The sequence below is a fragment of the Labeo rohita genome, chromosome 15 (genome assembly GCF_022985175.1).
Source record: "Labeo rohita strain BAU-BD-2019 chromosome 15, IGBB_LRoh.1.0, whole genome shotgun sequence".
NCBI classification, from domain to species: Eukaryota; Metazoa; Chordata; class Actinopteri; order Cypriniformes; family Cyprinidae; genus Labeo; species Labeo rohita.
In genome coordinates this window covers 30,678,581-30,696,300 of record NC_066883.1, presented here as the reverse complement: position 1 = coordinate 30,696,300, position 17,720 = coordinate 30,678,581, and the positions used below count along the sequence as shown (strand labels likewise).

The following is a 17,720-nucleotide window of genomic DNA, read 5'->3' as shown; positions in this document are numbered from 1 at the left end:
TATAGATCCACAACCAATTATTGCTTATCCAAATGTTAAATCTGCATTTTTAACTTTATTCTCATACTGAATTATCTTACTTGATCTCCATTTCTTCCTGTAACACCACAGTCTCCTTTCAGTTGTTGAGAGAGTGGGAAGTGATAGCATTCTCCCTAAAAATTACAATTATTTATGGCTAAAATATTATCACTGACATGAGCGCATTTTTAAAATGAGTTTCTGGCTTGTTAACACTTCATAAGGGACTGAAGATGATCAAATAAAACAAACCTTCTGTCCTCGGATTCCTGGACTTCCCTGAAATCAACAAAAAATGTTGGTGTTTAAACTGACAGCTCAAATCAGAATAAGGCTTACATCCAAACTCACTCCTGAGGAAAAACAAGAGCACTCAGTGTTTTCATATTCTACACAAGATAATATGAATATATGGGTCAGTATCACCATAGAGTGCCTTTCAACCCTCACAATACTCAAAAAATTTGGTCTTAATTTCCCATTCGCTTTATGTCATGTCATAAATAGTAGACACTCGAGTACTATAGAAACATATTAGCTAATCTCTCACACTTTTTAGATAATTATGGACATATTCACTGACCAAAATTATAAATGCAACACTTTTGTTTTTGCCCCCATTTTTCATGAGCTGAACTCAAAGATCTAGGACTTTTTCTATGTACACAAAAGACCTATTTCTCTCAAATATCGTTCACAAATCTGTCTAAATGTGTGTTAGTGAGCACTTCTCCTTTGCCGAGATAATCTATCCACCTCACAGGTGTGGCATATCAAGATGCTGATTAGACAGCACGATTATTACACAGGTGTGCCTTAGGCTGGCCACAATAAAAGGCCACTCTAAAATGTGCAGTTTTACTGTACTGGTGGGGTCCGGCGGGGTCCGAAAACCAGTCAGTACCTAGTGTGACCACCATTTGCTTTAGGCAGTGCAACACATCTCCTTCGCATAGAGTTGATCAGGTTGTTGATTGTGGCCTGTGGATTGTTGGTCCACTCCTCTTCAATGGCTGTGCGAAGTTGCTGGATATTGGCAGGAACTGGAATACGCTGTCGTATACGTCGATCCAGAGCATCCCAAACATGCTCAGTGGGTGACATGTCCAGTGAGTATGCTGGCCATGTAAGAACTGGGATGTTTTCAGCTTCCAGGAATTGTGTACAGATCCTTGCAACATAGGGCTGTGCATTATCATGCTTCAACATGAGGTGATGGTCGTGGATGAATGGCACAACAATGGGTCTCAGGATCTCATCAAGGTATCTCTGTGCATTCAAAATGCCATCAATAAAATGCACCTGTGTTCGTTGTCCATAACATACGCCTGCCCATACCATAACCCCACTGCCACCATGGGCCACTCGATCCACAAAGTTGACATCAGCAAACCGCTCACCCACTCGACGCCATACATGCTGTCTGCCATCTGGCCTGTACAGTCAAAACCGGGATTCATCCATGAAGAGAACATCTCTCCAAAGTGCCAGGCGCCATCGAATGTGAGCATTTGCCCACTCAAGTCAATTACAACAATGAACTGCAATCAGGTCGCAACCCCTATGAGGACGACGAGCATGCAGAGGAGCTTGGAGGTGAAGATGCTGCATGTGGAGGTCCTGGGCTGGTGTGTTTACACGTGGTCTGCGGTTGTGAGGCTGGTTAGATGTACTGCCTAATTCTCTGAAACGCCTTTGGAGATGCTTATGGTAGAAAAATAAACATTCAATTCATATTCAATCAGATATGATTGAATTATTATTTTAAATATCAACATTTATGAAATATGACAATGAAACATTTATTCAACTTCAAAAAAAAAATAATATAATACTACTAATAATAAATAATATAACATACACATTCTCATTCATTTTAGTTTTTGGCAATATTAACTACAAATGAATGCTATGTCCACCCTGTCATGTGTACGTCCACTCTATCAAGTCTAAGTGGCCGACAAGGTGGACATTTTGGAACAACGACAGGGTGGACATTCTGAGCTTCAATTAGCATATTAGCTTACAACAAACTTTGACTAATTAAATCATTATTCTGGTTGTTGAAGACAATTTGGTATATTTAAAAATTTTTGAAAATACTGTATCCTAATCACTTCCTGCATAGTTTATGCTGACAGGGTGGACATGTTAAGCTTGGGAAAAGCAAGTAAGCAAACTCATATGAAGAAAATTTGTCAATTTAAAAATTACCAAATTACTAAATTCCCGCCACTAAAGTGACAAAAAATCTGTTGTCCTGATGTCACTAAAGGGGGTGGCCTTTTCTTAAAGGGACAGTTTCCCCAATATGACAGGGTGGACAACCATTCAAGGGACATGGACAAACTCTTCTTTTTTATTAAATAAAAATATTGTTTTTTATTACTAAATGGTCAATACACTCAAACTGAATAATCTCTTATTTAACAAAATATTACTAAAGAACTTTTACTAAAAATGTTATGATTTGACTATATTCTACTCTCATTAAAATTTAATAAGCAGTGTATGGGACATAGAAAAATAACACACATCCTTACAAAAAATCTAGAAAATGTATCTAAAGAGCCAATGCTTTATTATGAATATAAAAACTTAGCCTAATATAACACACCCTTTCATCGTCATTTTTATATTAAGTTATCATGGTAAATGAGTAATTTTTTGTATGGGACACCAAAAGGCACCCTACAGTGATATTGACCCATATAACATCTATAGCATGTTAGTGATCATTCCATGGCATTTTATGACAGGTTCATACATACAGCTTTTTTTTTTTTTTTTCTTTGTATCACTTACGTTCTGGTTTCAGAATGTTCTTAACTCAGTGCTCATATTTTTAACATTTGTAATGTCAAGCATTACATGATTAGTTTAAAACATAAATACATATAGAAAACTTACTTAGTTTCATACTGATAGCACTATATATGTGTGTGTGTATATATATATATATATATATATATATATATATATATATAATTCACTATATATGATTACTCATATTTAGGTCTTACCGGCAACCCAGGAGGTCCGATCGGCCCTGTAAAGCCTGGAGGACCAGGCTCACCCTGAAAGAAAAATGCCAGTGATGACAGTGAGCTTTCATACGGTTAAACAATTCATTACAATTACAAATTAATTAAAATCACACATAAAGATTGCAATACCTTTGTTCCGTTGCATCCTGGCAGGCCATGAGCCCCCATCGGCCCCTGTTTCCCAGGAAATCCCTGAAAGAGGAAAACATGATGTTAACAAGAGCATCTCTAAACGGGTCTATGTTGGTCAAAGCAGCTAATGTTGGTGTCACAAAAATGTGACAATACCATGCCAAGTATTTAAAAGCAATGATGAGACCTAATGTATGGCATATATAATAAATAGCATCTTAATTCCTATTATTAAACATTTTGGCTATAAATTATGTCTAGAAGCAGAACATAAATATACACTCTGGTGTTATTTTAGCATCAGTTATACTATTATAGCTTTTTTTATATATTTTGAATGATTTTATTTTTTATAGTTTCTGTTTTTATTATATTATATATAATTTTAGTAATTTTGTTGTGTTTTTTTTTTTTTTTTTTTTTTTGCTAAATATGTCCATATAGTTTTTATTAAACTTTGACCTTTTAGTTTATTTTAATACTTATGATAATACTTATGACTTATGAAATGAAAATGAGAAACATTTATATATTATATATATATATATATATATATATATATATATTTAAAGATTTTATTTTTTATATTTTGTTTTCATTATATTATGGTTTTAGTTTTAATGTTGTTGTGTTTTTGTTTTATTATTTCTTTCTTAAATATGCCCTTATAGTTGTATTAAGTTTTGAGTTTTAGTAATTTTAGTAGTCGATTTAAACGAAACGAAAATTGTTTTTTGAGAAATTAGATTTTTTTTAATGGTTTTACGTTTTAGTTTTAGTAATAATCCTGATACACCCCAATGCAAATGATTAAGCAAAATAACTAAAATATTCTCTAAAAAGTACTTTCTAAAATATGTCAAAACTTACTGGTAGTCCTGGTGGGCCAGGGAATCCTGGTGTCCCTAAAAGTCCCTTATTGAGAGAATGAGAACGAGAGACAGATTGGCTAGACTTCACTTATACTGCAACTGTCAGAGGAAATATATTAACACACTCACACACTCCGTACCCTAGGACCTTTAGGTCCAGGTAGGCCTGAATATCCAGGTCTTCCCTGTGTAAAAAAAAGACAGATATACATTTTACCTACATTAATCAATGCTCTAATAAAGAGTCTAAACAACAATGAATTTGTTTATTGGTTGTTGAATGTCAAAACAAAGAATATGCCACTAGTTAATTTTATTTTCTGCTGTAAATTTCAAAATGAACAGGCTTACAAAAACTCAAATTCTATACGGTCCTCACTTGGAAGTTCAAGTGAAAGAAAAATATGCCTTAATATACAATACTTGTCTGTAAACCCCAACTGAACGAGTCATAGGCAACTGTGGCAAAGAACGAGAAACTCTTCTTCTAAGAACATATGTGGAATGTGTAATATATAATATTTCTATATTTTCAAACTGTGAGCTTGTAAAGCATCCAAGTGTAACATACATCTTCACCACGGTGTCCAGGAGGGCCTTCTTTTCCTCGATGCCCCTGAGCTCCCTCTGCACCAGGAAATCCAGGGATCCCCATATCACCCTAAAAGAAAGACAGATAAACGTAAAATAGTTACAAATTGTTATGAGAGTATGTTGATTTATCAGCAATATTAGTAACTTTACTGATTAAGTTGCATGATTATTGGGTAAACCCTTTGGATGAAACAATAAAATTATATGGTTTTTGTACTGGTTTACAGTCTGGACTAGTTGACACTAGTCAAAGCTGGTCTGCAGATGAGTTGACAGATTTCAGAAAACCGCATAGTTTATGACATCATAGACTTCAGACTATGATTCCGTCCAATCGGATAATATTGAATATGTTTGAGATTATGAACTGATTTTTTAAAGCTCATATTGCTTTCATTTGTATGTTTAATTTGAAAGAAATTTGCATAAAGTTACACTGCCATTCAAAAGTTTGGGATCAGAAAGTTTTTTATGTTTTTAGAAAAGATTCTTAAGCTCATCAAGGTTGTGTTTATTTAATCAAAAGTACAGAAAGAATGTAATATTGTGAAATATTATTACAATGTAAAATAATGTTTTTCTGTTCTAATACACATTAAAATCTAATTTATTCCTGTGATCAAAGCTGAATTTGTAGTTTAATTTATTAATCCAGTTTTCAGTGTCACATGATCTTTCAGAAATCATTCTAATATGCTGATTTATTATCAGAAACCTGTGATACTTCAGGATTCTTTGATGAATAAAACATTAAAAAGAACAGCATTTCTTTAAAATAGAAATATTTTCTCACAATATACACTACCTGTCATGAATCTGGCTAGTGACCTTCGGTCCGCTCACCACCAAATGTCGCTCTCTCACATTCACATTACACTGACTGTTGCACCACACCCCGGACTACGCTCCCCATCAGCCATTGCGCTGATCGTCTGCAGCCGATCAGAGACCATATATAAGCCTTGGACTTCCTCTCACGAGTCGCCGAGTATTGGATTGTTGTTAGCATTCGTACGCAGCCTTGTCCTAGTTATCCTGTGTCTAGTTTGTTCTTGTTTTGCCTTGTATTCTAAGTCTTGTTTCCTAGCCAAGTTATATCATTTAGTCTGTCTCGCTGCCTGCCTTTTGGAACTCTAGCCTGTCATTTCGGATTACCCTTTTGCCTAGCCCCCTGGATTACGTTCGCCGTTCTCTGACCCTCGCCTGCCTTACGGGCTACTCTTTTGTCTTGCTCTAACATACCTGACTGCCGATGCCTGACCCTGCCTGTTTGACCTTGTCTTTGTCAATGTCCTTTAACAAAAGTCTGCAGATGGATCCGCCCTCTTCACGTCTCCCTCTCTACGTTACACTACCCATCAATACATATACATATTCAAAAATTTTTATTCTTAATACTTTTATTCACCAAGGAAGTGGTAAATTGACAAAAAGAGAGAACTTTTTATTCATCAAAGAATCCTGAAAAAAGTATCATAGGTTCCAAAAAAACATATATTTGGCAACTGTTGCCAACATGAATAATTCTAATAATAAATCAGCATATTAGAATGATTTCTGAAGGATCATATGACACTTAAGACTGGAGTAATGATGCTGAAAATTCAGCTTTGCATCACAGGAATATATTTTATGTTAAAGTATATTAAAATAAAAAAAAAACATTATTTTATGTTGTAATAACAATTTGCACTGTTTTCTCTGAAAAACATTAAAAATCTTACTTTTGATCAAAAGTGTATATAAAAAATATTTAGAACAGTTGTCACTCTATGTCTCCCAATAATGTCTTAATAAGATGATATTTTTATTCCTTAATTTTATTAGTAGTTTGTATTGTGAATAATGGATAATCAAGTAAACCTCTTGAAATATTACTTATAATATAAAAGTTATTCTTAAAGGAGAACTCCAGTTCCAGAACAACAATTTACAAGTAATTTACTCACCCCCTTGTCTTCCAAGATGTTTATGTTTTTCTTTCTTCAGTCGTAAAGATATTATGTTTTTTGAAAAAAAAAAATATATATTTCAGCATTTTTCTCCATATAATGGACTGATATGGTGCCCCGATTCTGAACTTCCAAAAATGCAGTTTAAATGCGACTTCAAACGATCCCAAATGCAGTTGTAAACAATCCCAGCTGAGGAAGGAGGGTCTTATCTAGCGAACTGATCGATTATTTTCATAAAAAAAATATATATAATTTATATACTTTTTAATGTCAAACGCTCGTCTTGTCTTACTCTGCCTGGACAGTTTTTGTTCCAGTTAATGACAGTTAGGGTATGTCGAAAAACTCCCATCTCATGTTCTCCCTCAACGTCAAAATCGTCCAATATCGCTGTTTTACCTTTTTTGTTAAGGGTGTTTGATCTTTGCATGTTTACTTTGCAAAGACTGGGTCGGAACTTCAGCAGCGACGTAGGATGATTTTGAAATGATTTTTGAAGTTGAGGGAGAAGTTTAGGGTCGACATACCCTAACTGTCTTGAGTCAGAATACACAGAGTTAATGGAGAGAAAGGCAAGACGAGCATTTGAGATTAAAAAGTATTTAAATTGTATTTTTTAATGAAAATAACCGATCGTTAGGCTAGATAAGACCCTTCTTCCTCGGCTGGGATCATTTACAACCGCATTTGGGATTGTAAACTGCTTTTTGTAAGTTCAAAATCGGGGCACCGTATCAGTCCATTATATGGAGAAAAATGCAGAAATGTTTTCCTCAAAAAACATAATTTCTTTACGACTGAAGAAAGAAAGACATGAACATCTTGGATGACAAGGGGATGAGTACATTATATGTGAATCTTTGTTTTGGAAGTGGACTTCTCCTTTAAGTTACTTAGACTATAAGGTCATATAATCATGTTGATCATTTTTCGAGGCCTTTAATTTTGTGCATTAAATTATTATATACTTGCATGATGGCCCTGGTCTACACGGGACATTTACATGGTGGAATATTTTCATATTGGACAAGTCGGAAGAACTTAAAAGCTCTGTGTGAATTTTGCAACATGAACTTTGACACAGATTGTCAAGATTACTTGCAAATACTCATCACCAACAACACAGACACCGGAAAACATTTAAAAAGGAAGACCTGCAAAATAGCTCCATGGACTTTATCTAATCCCATGTACAGCATCTTTTATTGCAATGAACATACCATGACAGGTATGCCACACACATGTGCATAGAGAGAAGCAGAACACAGACTTTTACACACAGGTGGACACACAGAGAGGAACAGATGCGTGACTTATATTGCTGATAAGTGTTCTGTAGCTTTGGGCATCAAGAGTGTAGCTAGGGATACAGTGATTGTGTGATACGAACACCTGGGTGGCCAATACATCTATCACCTCATCAAGAAATAATCAAGAGGCCACCCACCACCACAAAAAAATAATAATAATAATAATATTTAGACCAGGTGACCCAAGCTTCAGAAATCTTGATGCCAAGACAACCAGAACCAATAACTGATCATTTGTGTTGTGTAACAAGGGAATGTACAAAAGCGTAGAAGTTTGAAATGGTGGTGCTTTTGAAAAAGTTCTCATCCTCTGTTTTTTTTATTCAAATACTTTGCAGTGAATGGGTTCCGTCAGAATGAGAGTTCAAACATCTGATAAAAATATCGCAATAATCCACAAATAATCCACACGACTCCAGTCCATCAAATAATGTCTTGTGAAACAAAACACTGCGTGTTTGTTAAAAACAAATCCATTATTAAGATATTTTTAGCTTTTGGTTAAAATATGAATCTTCTATTCAAAATACTTCTTTCTTTCTCTAGTAATAATGTCATCTAGTCTGAATCAGGAGAGAAATATGCACAGATCAAGAACTGTTTATAAGTTCAAAACAGTTCTAAACAAAGATGTCGGTGGATTTTGATGTGAGAGGACAAGGGGTGATCCATTATTATGGATTATGGACATATATTTTGACCAGAGGCAATGGTTTAAAGTTAAAACACCTTGATGAATTACTTTATTACAAAGATGCAACTTTTTGCTTCACAAGACGTTAACTGATGGACTCGTGTAGATAACTTGTGGATTATTGTGATGTTTTTATGAGGTGTTTGGACTGATGGCACCCATTCACTGCAGAGGATCCATTGGTGAGCAAGTGATGTAATGTTTAATTTCTTCAATCTGCTCTGATGAGGAACCAATCTTGGATGATCTGAGGGTGAGTAAATTGTCAGAAATTTTTGGATTAGCTTTAAGATACACTTCAAGTTAATTCCTATTTAAGATATTCCTTTAAGATACACTTATAGAATTAAGTAAAATCTACTTACCAAAGTTAAGTAAATTTAAAAAAAAAAATAAGTAACTTTTGCGTGGCCAATAAATGTTTGAGTAATTTTTACTAAGTCAAAGCTTACTTGGTAATACTTTGATTTTACTTAAATAGCACCAAATTAAACCATGCTTTTAAAGTGTATGTTACTTAGAAACATCTAAAATTCATCTAAATTATACAATAGATGTATAAAAACACCATATCTACATAATCAGTAAAGCAGTGCTCACATGAACATGGAGACTTAAGTACTTGGCATACAATATATGAAATCCAGATTTAACGAAATCACACATTACTAAATCCAACAACAAAAACAATGATAACGGAAAAATGAAACGGAAAAAATCAACCTTATTAATTATTCAAGCCCAGTGCATGATGGGAACACCAGTATCAAAAAAGTTGACTACGTTTCACTTCATTTTATAACATTTATATTTACGCTTCAACTTCTACAAGCTTAAATTAAGGGCCAATATAGAATTTACTTAGTTTTTTTTATATAAATTATTGCCTGAACTAACTTTTTCATGTAGAAATTACATTTGTTTTTCAGTAGTATTTACTACACCCCAGAATAATTTTTATTAGTGTGTTATGAATATTAAGATTTTCTAGCTGCTTTGAAACAACGTGCGCTTTGAAAAACGCTAAACAAATAACTCTGACATCATTCCACTATTATGTGGCAAATATAAAAACTTCTGCACCGAAAACGTTCATCAGAAGGGGGCAGCATTTACACTTAATGTAAATCTAAATGTCCCTGCATGTTTAACCTCAGGGACTTATTTTCGCACTCGGATATTGGCAGCCACAAAAGCGTGTATGTGGATATGATTTTTTATATGTTTATATATGTTTGCATATTATATTACCTTTTGTCCTTTAAGTCCTTGACAGTTGCATCCTGATTTCTCATTGCAAACACACCCCTGTAAAGAAAACACAAGCAAAACAACACCATGACTACATGAATGCATTTACAGGTTCAATAGCAGGTTCAGGAACTATTGATTAAATTCTAACCCTTTGTGGTTTTGTAGCATCATTAGGATTTCCGCTTAAGCTGACTGTAGGCACGAGATGTGCCCAAGCAGACACCCATAATTTAAATGAAATCACCTAATCAAGAAATGCATAAACTCCATGGCTTACAGGAATGCCTGGAGTTTGACTGGCTCTCTGCATGAACATGCATTGTTACGGATGAACTCCAAAATTAAAAGATATGACAGCGACAAGCATGGGTTCATGGCCTCACATCTCACTACTTGAGATCACAGATTCATATAGTATGTCTTTGCAAGGTAAGGTGGATAATAGGAAAGTTATGCTTCCTTGGACAACAACAGAAGTTGGTAAACGTGCATTATTATGTCTCATGAGTTGATTTTCAGTAAAATAGTCACGTCTAAACTGCTTTGGAAATGTTTACTGTGCAATCATCATTTCATTTTGAAAGTCTGCATTTATTTGAGCAAAAATAGATCAGCACAGTAATATTATGAAATCTTTGTATTATTTAACTCTTCAACTTTCACCGTCCACTCAGTGGGACGCCTACGTTTACTCTGACCATATTACACATAAATCCTAATCTAATCATGAAAGTATATAGCGTTGGAAAGGTCTAAGACTCCTAAATAGATATTGTACCATATTTCTGTGTTACAAATTATGTAGGAGAAGTAATAGATTCATATATGTCAAGAGTGCAACTTATAAAATCTACATCATAACATGAGTTCTGACCTTTGTCACAAAAGACTTTCTTCGCTGCCTTTTTCCTTATGCTTCTTATTAATCATAAGAAATTATATATCAGTTCAAAACGTAAAATCTCAAAATGCATCCTTTGAAAGGCATTTTAAAATCAGACATTGCATTATCATGGAAAATGTACATCAAAATCGTATTACAAAATGTTTTCATTCATGAATTATAAAAATTTAAGTCTGGATCAGAGGTCACGTTAACCGAAAATTCATTCAGTCATTGACGGAAATTTTTTTATCAGTGATGGGAAAATCTAAAGACTGTCCGTCATTTTGACAGATTACACTAAGGGTAATCTACTGTAAAATTGTAGCAGTAATTCCCACCCCTGTCCAGTTGGTGGCGAGTGAGCAGTCTGGCAGCAGAGCAATGGATCCAGAACAAAAACAAAACTATCACAAATGTTTTCCTATGCGTTTGATTACAAACAGGCAAGTACACACAAGCTACAATGATCTATCACGCCACATTAAAGAGTGCCAGAACGGTATTTATTGCTTGAATATCCTAAGGAAATTGACAGAATTTAAAAACCGAGACTTTGTTTCATAACACAAAGCCTAGAGTGTTCTTATTTATTGGAAGAAAGACGCAGTATGTACTGTCCATTCATCAACTGAAAACAGCATAGACCAAGAGATCGATCATGATTTAAGAATCTATATTTTTTTTGTTGTTGTTGTTTTTGTTTTTAAACACTGCGCTGTCGTACTGTAGGGTCATGATTAAAAACAAAAAAGTGAACAAAAATAAAATGTGTTATTCTAATTAAAATATGAAAATTAAAATGAAGGGTAATAATAGATAATGACGGAATTTCTACGACATCCTTGAAGACCCTGTCCGTCAAAATGACGGACAATGTTGAAGTCTAGCGCAACCTCTGGTCTGGATAGTGCATTTTTATGTCTGTGTTCAAAAATGGGAGTGACACTTAAAGGGTTAAAGTAACTCTATTGTAATATTTCTTCCTATTAAAATGTAATATATTCCTGTGATAACAAAGCAGAATTTCAATCTTCAGTGTCACATGATCCTTCAGAAATGATTCTGAAAATTCTGAAAAATTATTCTATTACAGGAATAAAATGTATTTTAAAATATATTACAATAGAGTTACTTTAAATAATACAAATATTTCACAATATCACTGTGCTAATGTATTTTTGATCAAGTGAATGCAGCCTTTTAAAAATTAAATGATATTTGCACAGTAAACATTTCCAAAGCAGTATATTATATATTAAGAATCTATTTCAAAAACATTTCAAAATCTTTCAAATCTTTCAAAATGTGGACCATTGTTGGACATTTTAGTAGGCAAATTTGGTGAGAGCATGTAAAGGGTTTGAAGAATTTGTTTTTAGACGTCCACAGGACCAGACTCTAGTTTTGATATCAAAGTTCAGATACACAGGGTTGACCTGTATGTCTCACGTACACTTGAACACACTAAGACAAAACATGTCTATAGATGATCTCAGATCAGTGAGACCATTGTCACTGGGGCAACCCTTGTTTCCCTGTAACCGAATCTATCTGTCTTGTGCAGTTCTGATGAATGAAAAAGTCCGTATACAAACATCCCGCAAACAGATGGACTGTGATAGACAGTCTGTTTGGGTTCGGGTTGTTTGGGTTTTACCGTGCATGTAACACTAACAAAAAAAAGAGAGACATACTCCCACGCAACAATATTCACACATTAACGTGCCTGGAGGGAGAAAACACTGCAAACAGGGATATGCAGGACTTCAATGGAGCACTTCAGGAATGTTTAACAATTTGGAATCTATTTCAGTTCAGTTTTACATGTGATGTGCAATTATATGTGATTTATATGTGTTTTTGTGTGTATAGGTGCATGCATAGGCCCGTATGAACCTGATCTGTAGATCTGTTGTCACTGCGCTGTGAAACTTATGAACCAGATGCCATTGTACAGATATCATCACAACAAACCAGAATCAGATACAGACCTGCATTGCCTGAGAGAGAGAGAGTGAGATGAAGATGAAGGTGAACAGAAGAAAAAGTGGGAGAACAGAAAAACTTTACATCCATTTCTGTTCTGTTTCTGTTACATCCATTCCACTGTTCATAGGAAAAGTGCCATTACTAACAGTATGCAAATGATGCAATGACATTTTTTAAAGCAATCTGCGTAATTTAGGATGCAGTCAGTCGAAAGTGTGTACTGCACTGTAAAACATATCTTTTCAAAGTTCTAAATAAAAGACTGCAGTATATTTTACAAGAAAATACTGAAGAGATAGTTCATCCAAAAATGAAACTTCTGTCATTAATTACTCATGCTCATGTCCTTCCAAACCTGTAAGACCTTCGTTTATCTTCAGAACACAAATTAAGATATTTTTGATAATTTCTGAAAACGTTTTGACCCTGCATAGACAGCAGTGTTGGGCACGTTATTTTAAAAAGGTAATTTGTTATAATTGCTAGTTAATTCTCACATATAGTAACCAAGTTACTAACTAATTATAAAAGTAACTAATTACCAAGGTTAATAACTAAAAGAAAACAAAAACTTTTTCTTCGACACATTCACAAGAGTACCCCAACGTATGCGTTGCAGGAGTCGGCTTTCTAATGTAGAACATCCAACTCTCTTAGTTCATCGTCTGTACATTCTGGTACAAATAAGTAAGTCTGTGCAAAAAATTGCAAGTCATCCTCTCTGTCAAAATTTTCAGACATGTTTACAAAGACTGTTTTATCTACACTGTGTGTCATCCTCTGCTTGTAAACAAGGTGCAGCGTATCCAGATGAACTGGTAACTCTTGTGAGACAAAGACTGACATGGAAGAGAAGAAATTTTTGATTAAAGTCATTATTTTTGTTTTATTTGCACACAAAAAATATTCTTGTAGCTTCATAAAATTACAGTTGAACCACTGATGTCACATTTTAACAATGTCCTTACTATCTTTCTGGGCCTTGAATTTGGTAGTTGTTTTGCTTTCTATGCAGCGTCAGAAACCTTTCGAATTTCATCAAAAATATCTTAAAGGAGACCTACTATGACACTTTTTAAAATATGTAATATAAGTCTCAGATGTCCCCAGAATGTGTCTGTGAAGTTTCAGCTCAGAATACCCCACAGATCATTTAGTATATCATTTTGAAAAAGCCTATTTTGAGTGAAAGCAGAAAACGCTGTTTTCGTGCATGTCTCTTTAAATGCAGATGAGCTGCTGCTCCTCGTCCCTTTTCCAGAATAATACTATGGCTTTGCAGCTGTACCTCAGATACTATGCTAAAAAACATCTATTTGGTTTAGATTATCATGTCCATCGTGCTGAAATCATGCGTTTTAAACCACATCAGTTTAAACTTCTGATATAGGGTTTTCTGAGTGCACACATCCAAAGCGCACACACAGAAAGCTGTCCCACGGCATGTGAGTACTAAACGAAGTTCTCTTTCATGTCGTATTGCGCTTAAACTGTCAAACACACACACAAGTTATGTTAAAAACACACAAGTTACAAAAGAGTTGGTTATGTCTTTGAACGCACATAGCTGGGAAAGAAATCGCATGTTTATATTAGGTGTGGCAGCAGCGTAATATACAGCAAATAAATCAATAAATCCACTGCTGCTCTGTGTCTGCTCTGACGCTGGGACTCTAAATAGTGTTCTGTGTTCGTCTGTGCAGTCAGAACAGAACAGTTAGCATTCTTTAGCATTCTTTGTTAGCACTTCCCACAGGGGTTTAACTGTGATTCTGTATCACAAATAAACTGTTTTTGTCTTTCTACCATTGCACATTTTACCCAGATGCTGGTGTACCATTTTTCAATCCATACACCAAAGTTCTGGTGGTACCATGATAGAGTGATGCAATCAGTTGTTTTTTTCAGTGCACTTTGATATGCATAGTACTATGTACTGTTTTATTTGGATACCTTGGTGACTGCATTGCGTTATATTTAAATATTGCAATCATTCAGAATGGTATATATTAAAATATCATGCATTACCATCTAATGCGATCACTGTATCATGGTGCCACCACAATACTTGGACCATGGTACTTTTTTTGTGTAAAATCCAAAACTATACTAAACCTAAACTACAATACATAAAACAACAATCATTTTTAACAATGTTTTGTAACCTAGAGTAGATCACATGACAGATTTTAATCCACACAGAGGCACATGTAATGAAATATGCGGCCTACTGAGAGATCTGAGTAGTGATGTACATGTGCTGGTGGCTTCAAGAAGCTTCAAAGGGCCTGAATAAGTTTATTTGTGCACGCAGATGCACTGCCTCTATGCAGGTGTGCTCAGGTCCGGTCACGTTCTGACAGGTAAACACTGAGCACAGACACCAACATACTCAAAATATTTGTACAAAGCATGTCTCGCATTAAAAAGCCATTCGTCAGTTATTTGTAAAATAATTTTCTGTGTCAAAAAGCAAGGCCAAACATCCCACCAGTATGCTGATGACAATGAGACAATAAGAGACTAAATGAGAAGAGAAAAAAAGAGCAGAGAAATATGAGCAGAACAAAAAAGAAAAAAAAATATGAGCAGAGTAAGCCGTTTTAAAATAGCTGAACCAAGCCCAGACTAAGAGCGGTGTATAGCGATGAAAAGGAAATATTCATAAACAGTCTCCTCTTAGTCTCTCAGAACACACAGGCAGGCCCAGGCTGACACCGTACAGACACTATGAGCGTTGTGTGTCAATATGCACATAATCTGGCATATATCTGATACCTGTCTGAAATAATCAAGCTAATGTTCATCTGCTCGTGAAGGGCCTGTAGTCATCATCCAGATGTCTTCTCGTATCAATAGAAAATTTGTAAAACCCACGGGCTGACTGTCAGTAACAACACTGCAGTGTAATAACATGCCCTTGGAAGCTGACTGACAGTAATACAAAAACAATTACACCTAACACAACACAATGGAAACCCATCGGGAAAAGCTGTCAGGATACATACCAGATGTAAAGTGAGACGCAAGTCATTGAATGTCTTTTAGCAGACACCCATTCTACAGGATTTTACAGATAAAATATGAATGAGAAACACTACCTTTCAAAAGCTTGTGGTCAGTGAGACTTTTGTTTTACAGAATTCATGTTTTTATTCAGTAAGGATGCATAAATGGATCAAAAATGACAATAAAGATGTTTAAAATGTTGCTAAATACTTCAATTTCAAAGTCCCCACTCAGATTTTTCTCATTTTTACATGAATTTACTTCTAAGACCAACTGAAAGTGTTGGACAAGAGTCCTTTTTCGCTGAAATTTTGCTAATGTGGATGCATTTTTAAAATGATTTCTACAGGACTATCTGACACTGAAGTAAAAAATTCAGCTTTGCATCACATGAATAAACTAGAGTAAAGTTTGACAAACTTTAAAGTTGGCCAGGCCAGAAAGTTTGAAAATGTTTTAACACCTTGAATAGGTTTAAATGTTAAAATGTTTAATCAAAAATAGATAGCTAGATAATGATTTAGCATGTTGCTAGCATGATTAGCACATTGCTAGCATGCTGTTAGCATGATTTAACATGTTGGTAGCCTGATTTAAAGATTGCTAGTATGTTGATTACATGATTTAACATGTTGCTAGCATGATTTAACATTTTGTTAACATGCTGTTAGCATGATTAACATGTTAGTAGCATGATTTAACACATTGCTAGCATGATTAGCACATTGCTAATATGCTTTGACATGTTATTATGATTAGCGTGTTACTAATGTGTTGCTAATACGATTTGCACGTTGCTAGCATGATTTAGCCTGTTGATAATATGATTTAACATGTTGCTAGCATGATTTAACACATTGTTTATGTGCTGTTAACATGATTTACCATGTTAGTATGATTTACCACATTGTTAACATGTTGCTAACATGATTAGCACATTGTTAATATGATTTAACATGTTGCTAGCATGATTTAACGTGATTTAACATATTGCTACCAGGTTGCTAACATAATTTAGCATGAATTAGCATGTTGCTATCATTATTTAACATGATATTAGCATGTTACTAGCATCAATTAACATATTGCTAGCATGTTTTAAGCCGTTAGTAGCTAAAACAAGTTGATTTAGCAAAAAACTGTTTAAAACTAGCTAAAATCTACAGATTTAGCATAAACAGCTAAAGAACAGCTGATTTAGCAAAAGAAAAAAAAACAGTTAACAACCAGCTAAATCCAAATAAAGCCAGCTAATATCAGCTCAGTAAAGAAAAAAACAGCAGAAAATCAGCTAAAAACCAGCTGATATAGCAAGAAAAAACACCTGATTTAGTGAAAAAAAAAAAAAAAAAAGGCCAAGCCTAAGCTGGTTGTCTTGTCTAAACTGGTTTAAGCTTGCTTGGTCTTAAAGGAGGTCTCCCACCTTGACCAGCAGCCAAAAATGGCCAAAACTACTTTAAAACCAGCAAAGACCAGCCAAAGAAGCCAACCATCTTAGGCTGGTTTTAGCTGTTTTTTCAGTAGGGAGTTGTTATGTGTACTGTACTTATATTACTGATCAAGTAATTGCAACCTTGGTGAGAATAAGAGACTTTTAAAAACATGAAAAAATGGACGTGTATTATCAATTGCACCAGGCAAAATTGTTTGGAAAATTGTCTGATCAACAGCATCTTCCCGACATCCATCAAACACACACATCACTACCACTCGTGACTTCCTGCAGCTTGGAATGGCTGAGCTCAGTCAGGCCTTCTGATTGGTTAAACACGCAGAAAGATAAACGTGGCGGGGTCCATACTGCATCTGTAAATCCCCCAGTGGGCAACGACGGGTCCTACTGGCTTTACATGAATAGAGGGACTCTGAATCAACAGGCAGGCTGGACAATGAGCTGAATCCAGGGACTAAAAACACACAGGTCACAGTCTGGATATAGGATTAAGTTTTAGCAGTG

At 34.9% G+C, this 17,720-nt stretch overlaps 1 protein-coding gene across 2 annotated transcripts in view; it reads right to left on the bottom strand.

Moving 5' to 3' along the window:
* The window catches only part of col4a3 (collagen, type IV, alpha 3), a 42,283-nt gene that overhangs the window by 22,796 nt on the left and 1,767 nt on the right, over window positions 1-17,720 (bottom strand). Inside the window, exons 2-9 of one of the 2 annotated variants that reach the window (XM_051129269.1) lie at window positions 9,877-9,933; window positions 4,644-4,733; window positions 4,202-4,257; window positions 4,071-4,105; window positions 3,198-3,260; window positions 3,045-3,098; window positions 274-300; window positions 81-155 (exon numbers count right to left, since the gene is read on the bottom strand). In XM_051129269.1, the coding sequence (XP_050985226.1) occupies window positions 81-155; window positions 274-300; window positions 3,045-3,098; window positions 3,198-3,260; window positions 4,071-4,105; window positions 4,202-4,257; window positions 4,644-4,733; window positions 9,877-9,920 (444 nt within the window). In that variant the 5' untranslated portion in view covers window positions 9,921-9,933. Of the gene's footprint in view, window positions 1-80; window positions 156-273; window positions 301-3,044; window positions 3,099-3,197; window positions 3,261-4,070; window positions 4,116-4,201; window positions 4,258-4,643; window positions 4,734-9,876; window positions 9,934-17,720 lie in introns of those variants that run through there. The other variant, XM_051129270.1, reaches the window with a different exon arrangement.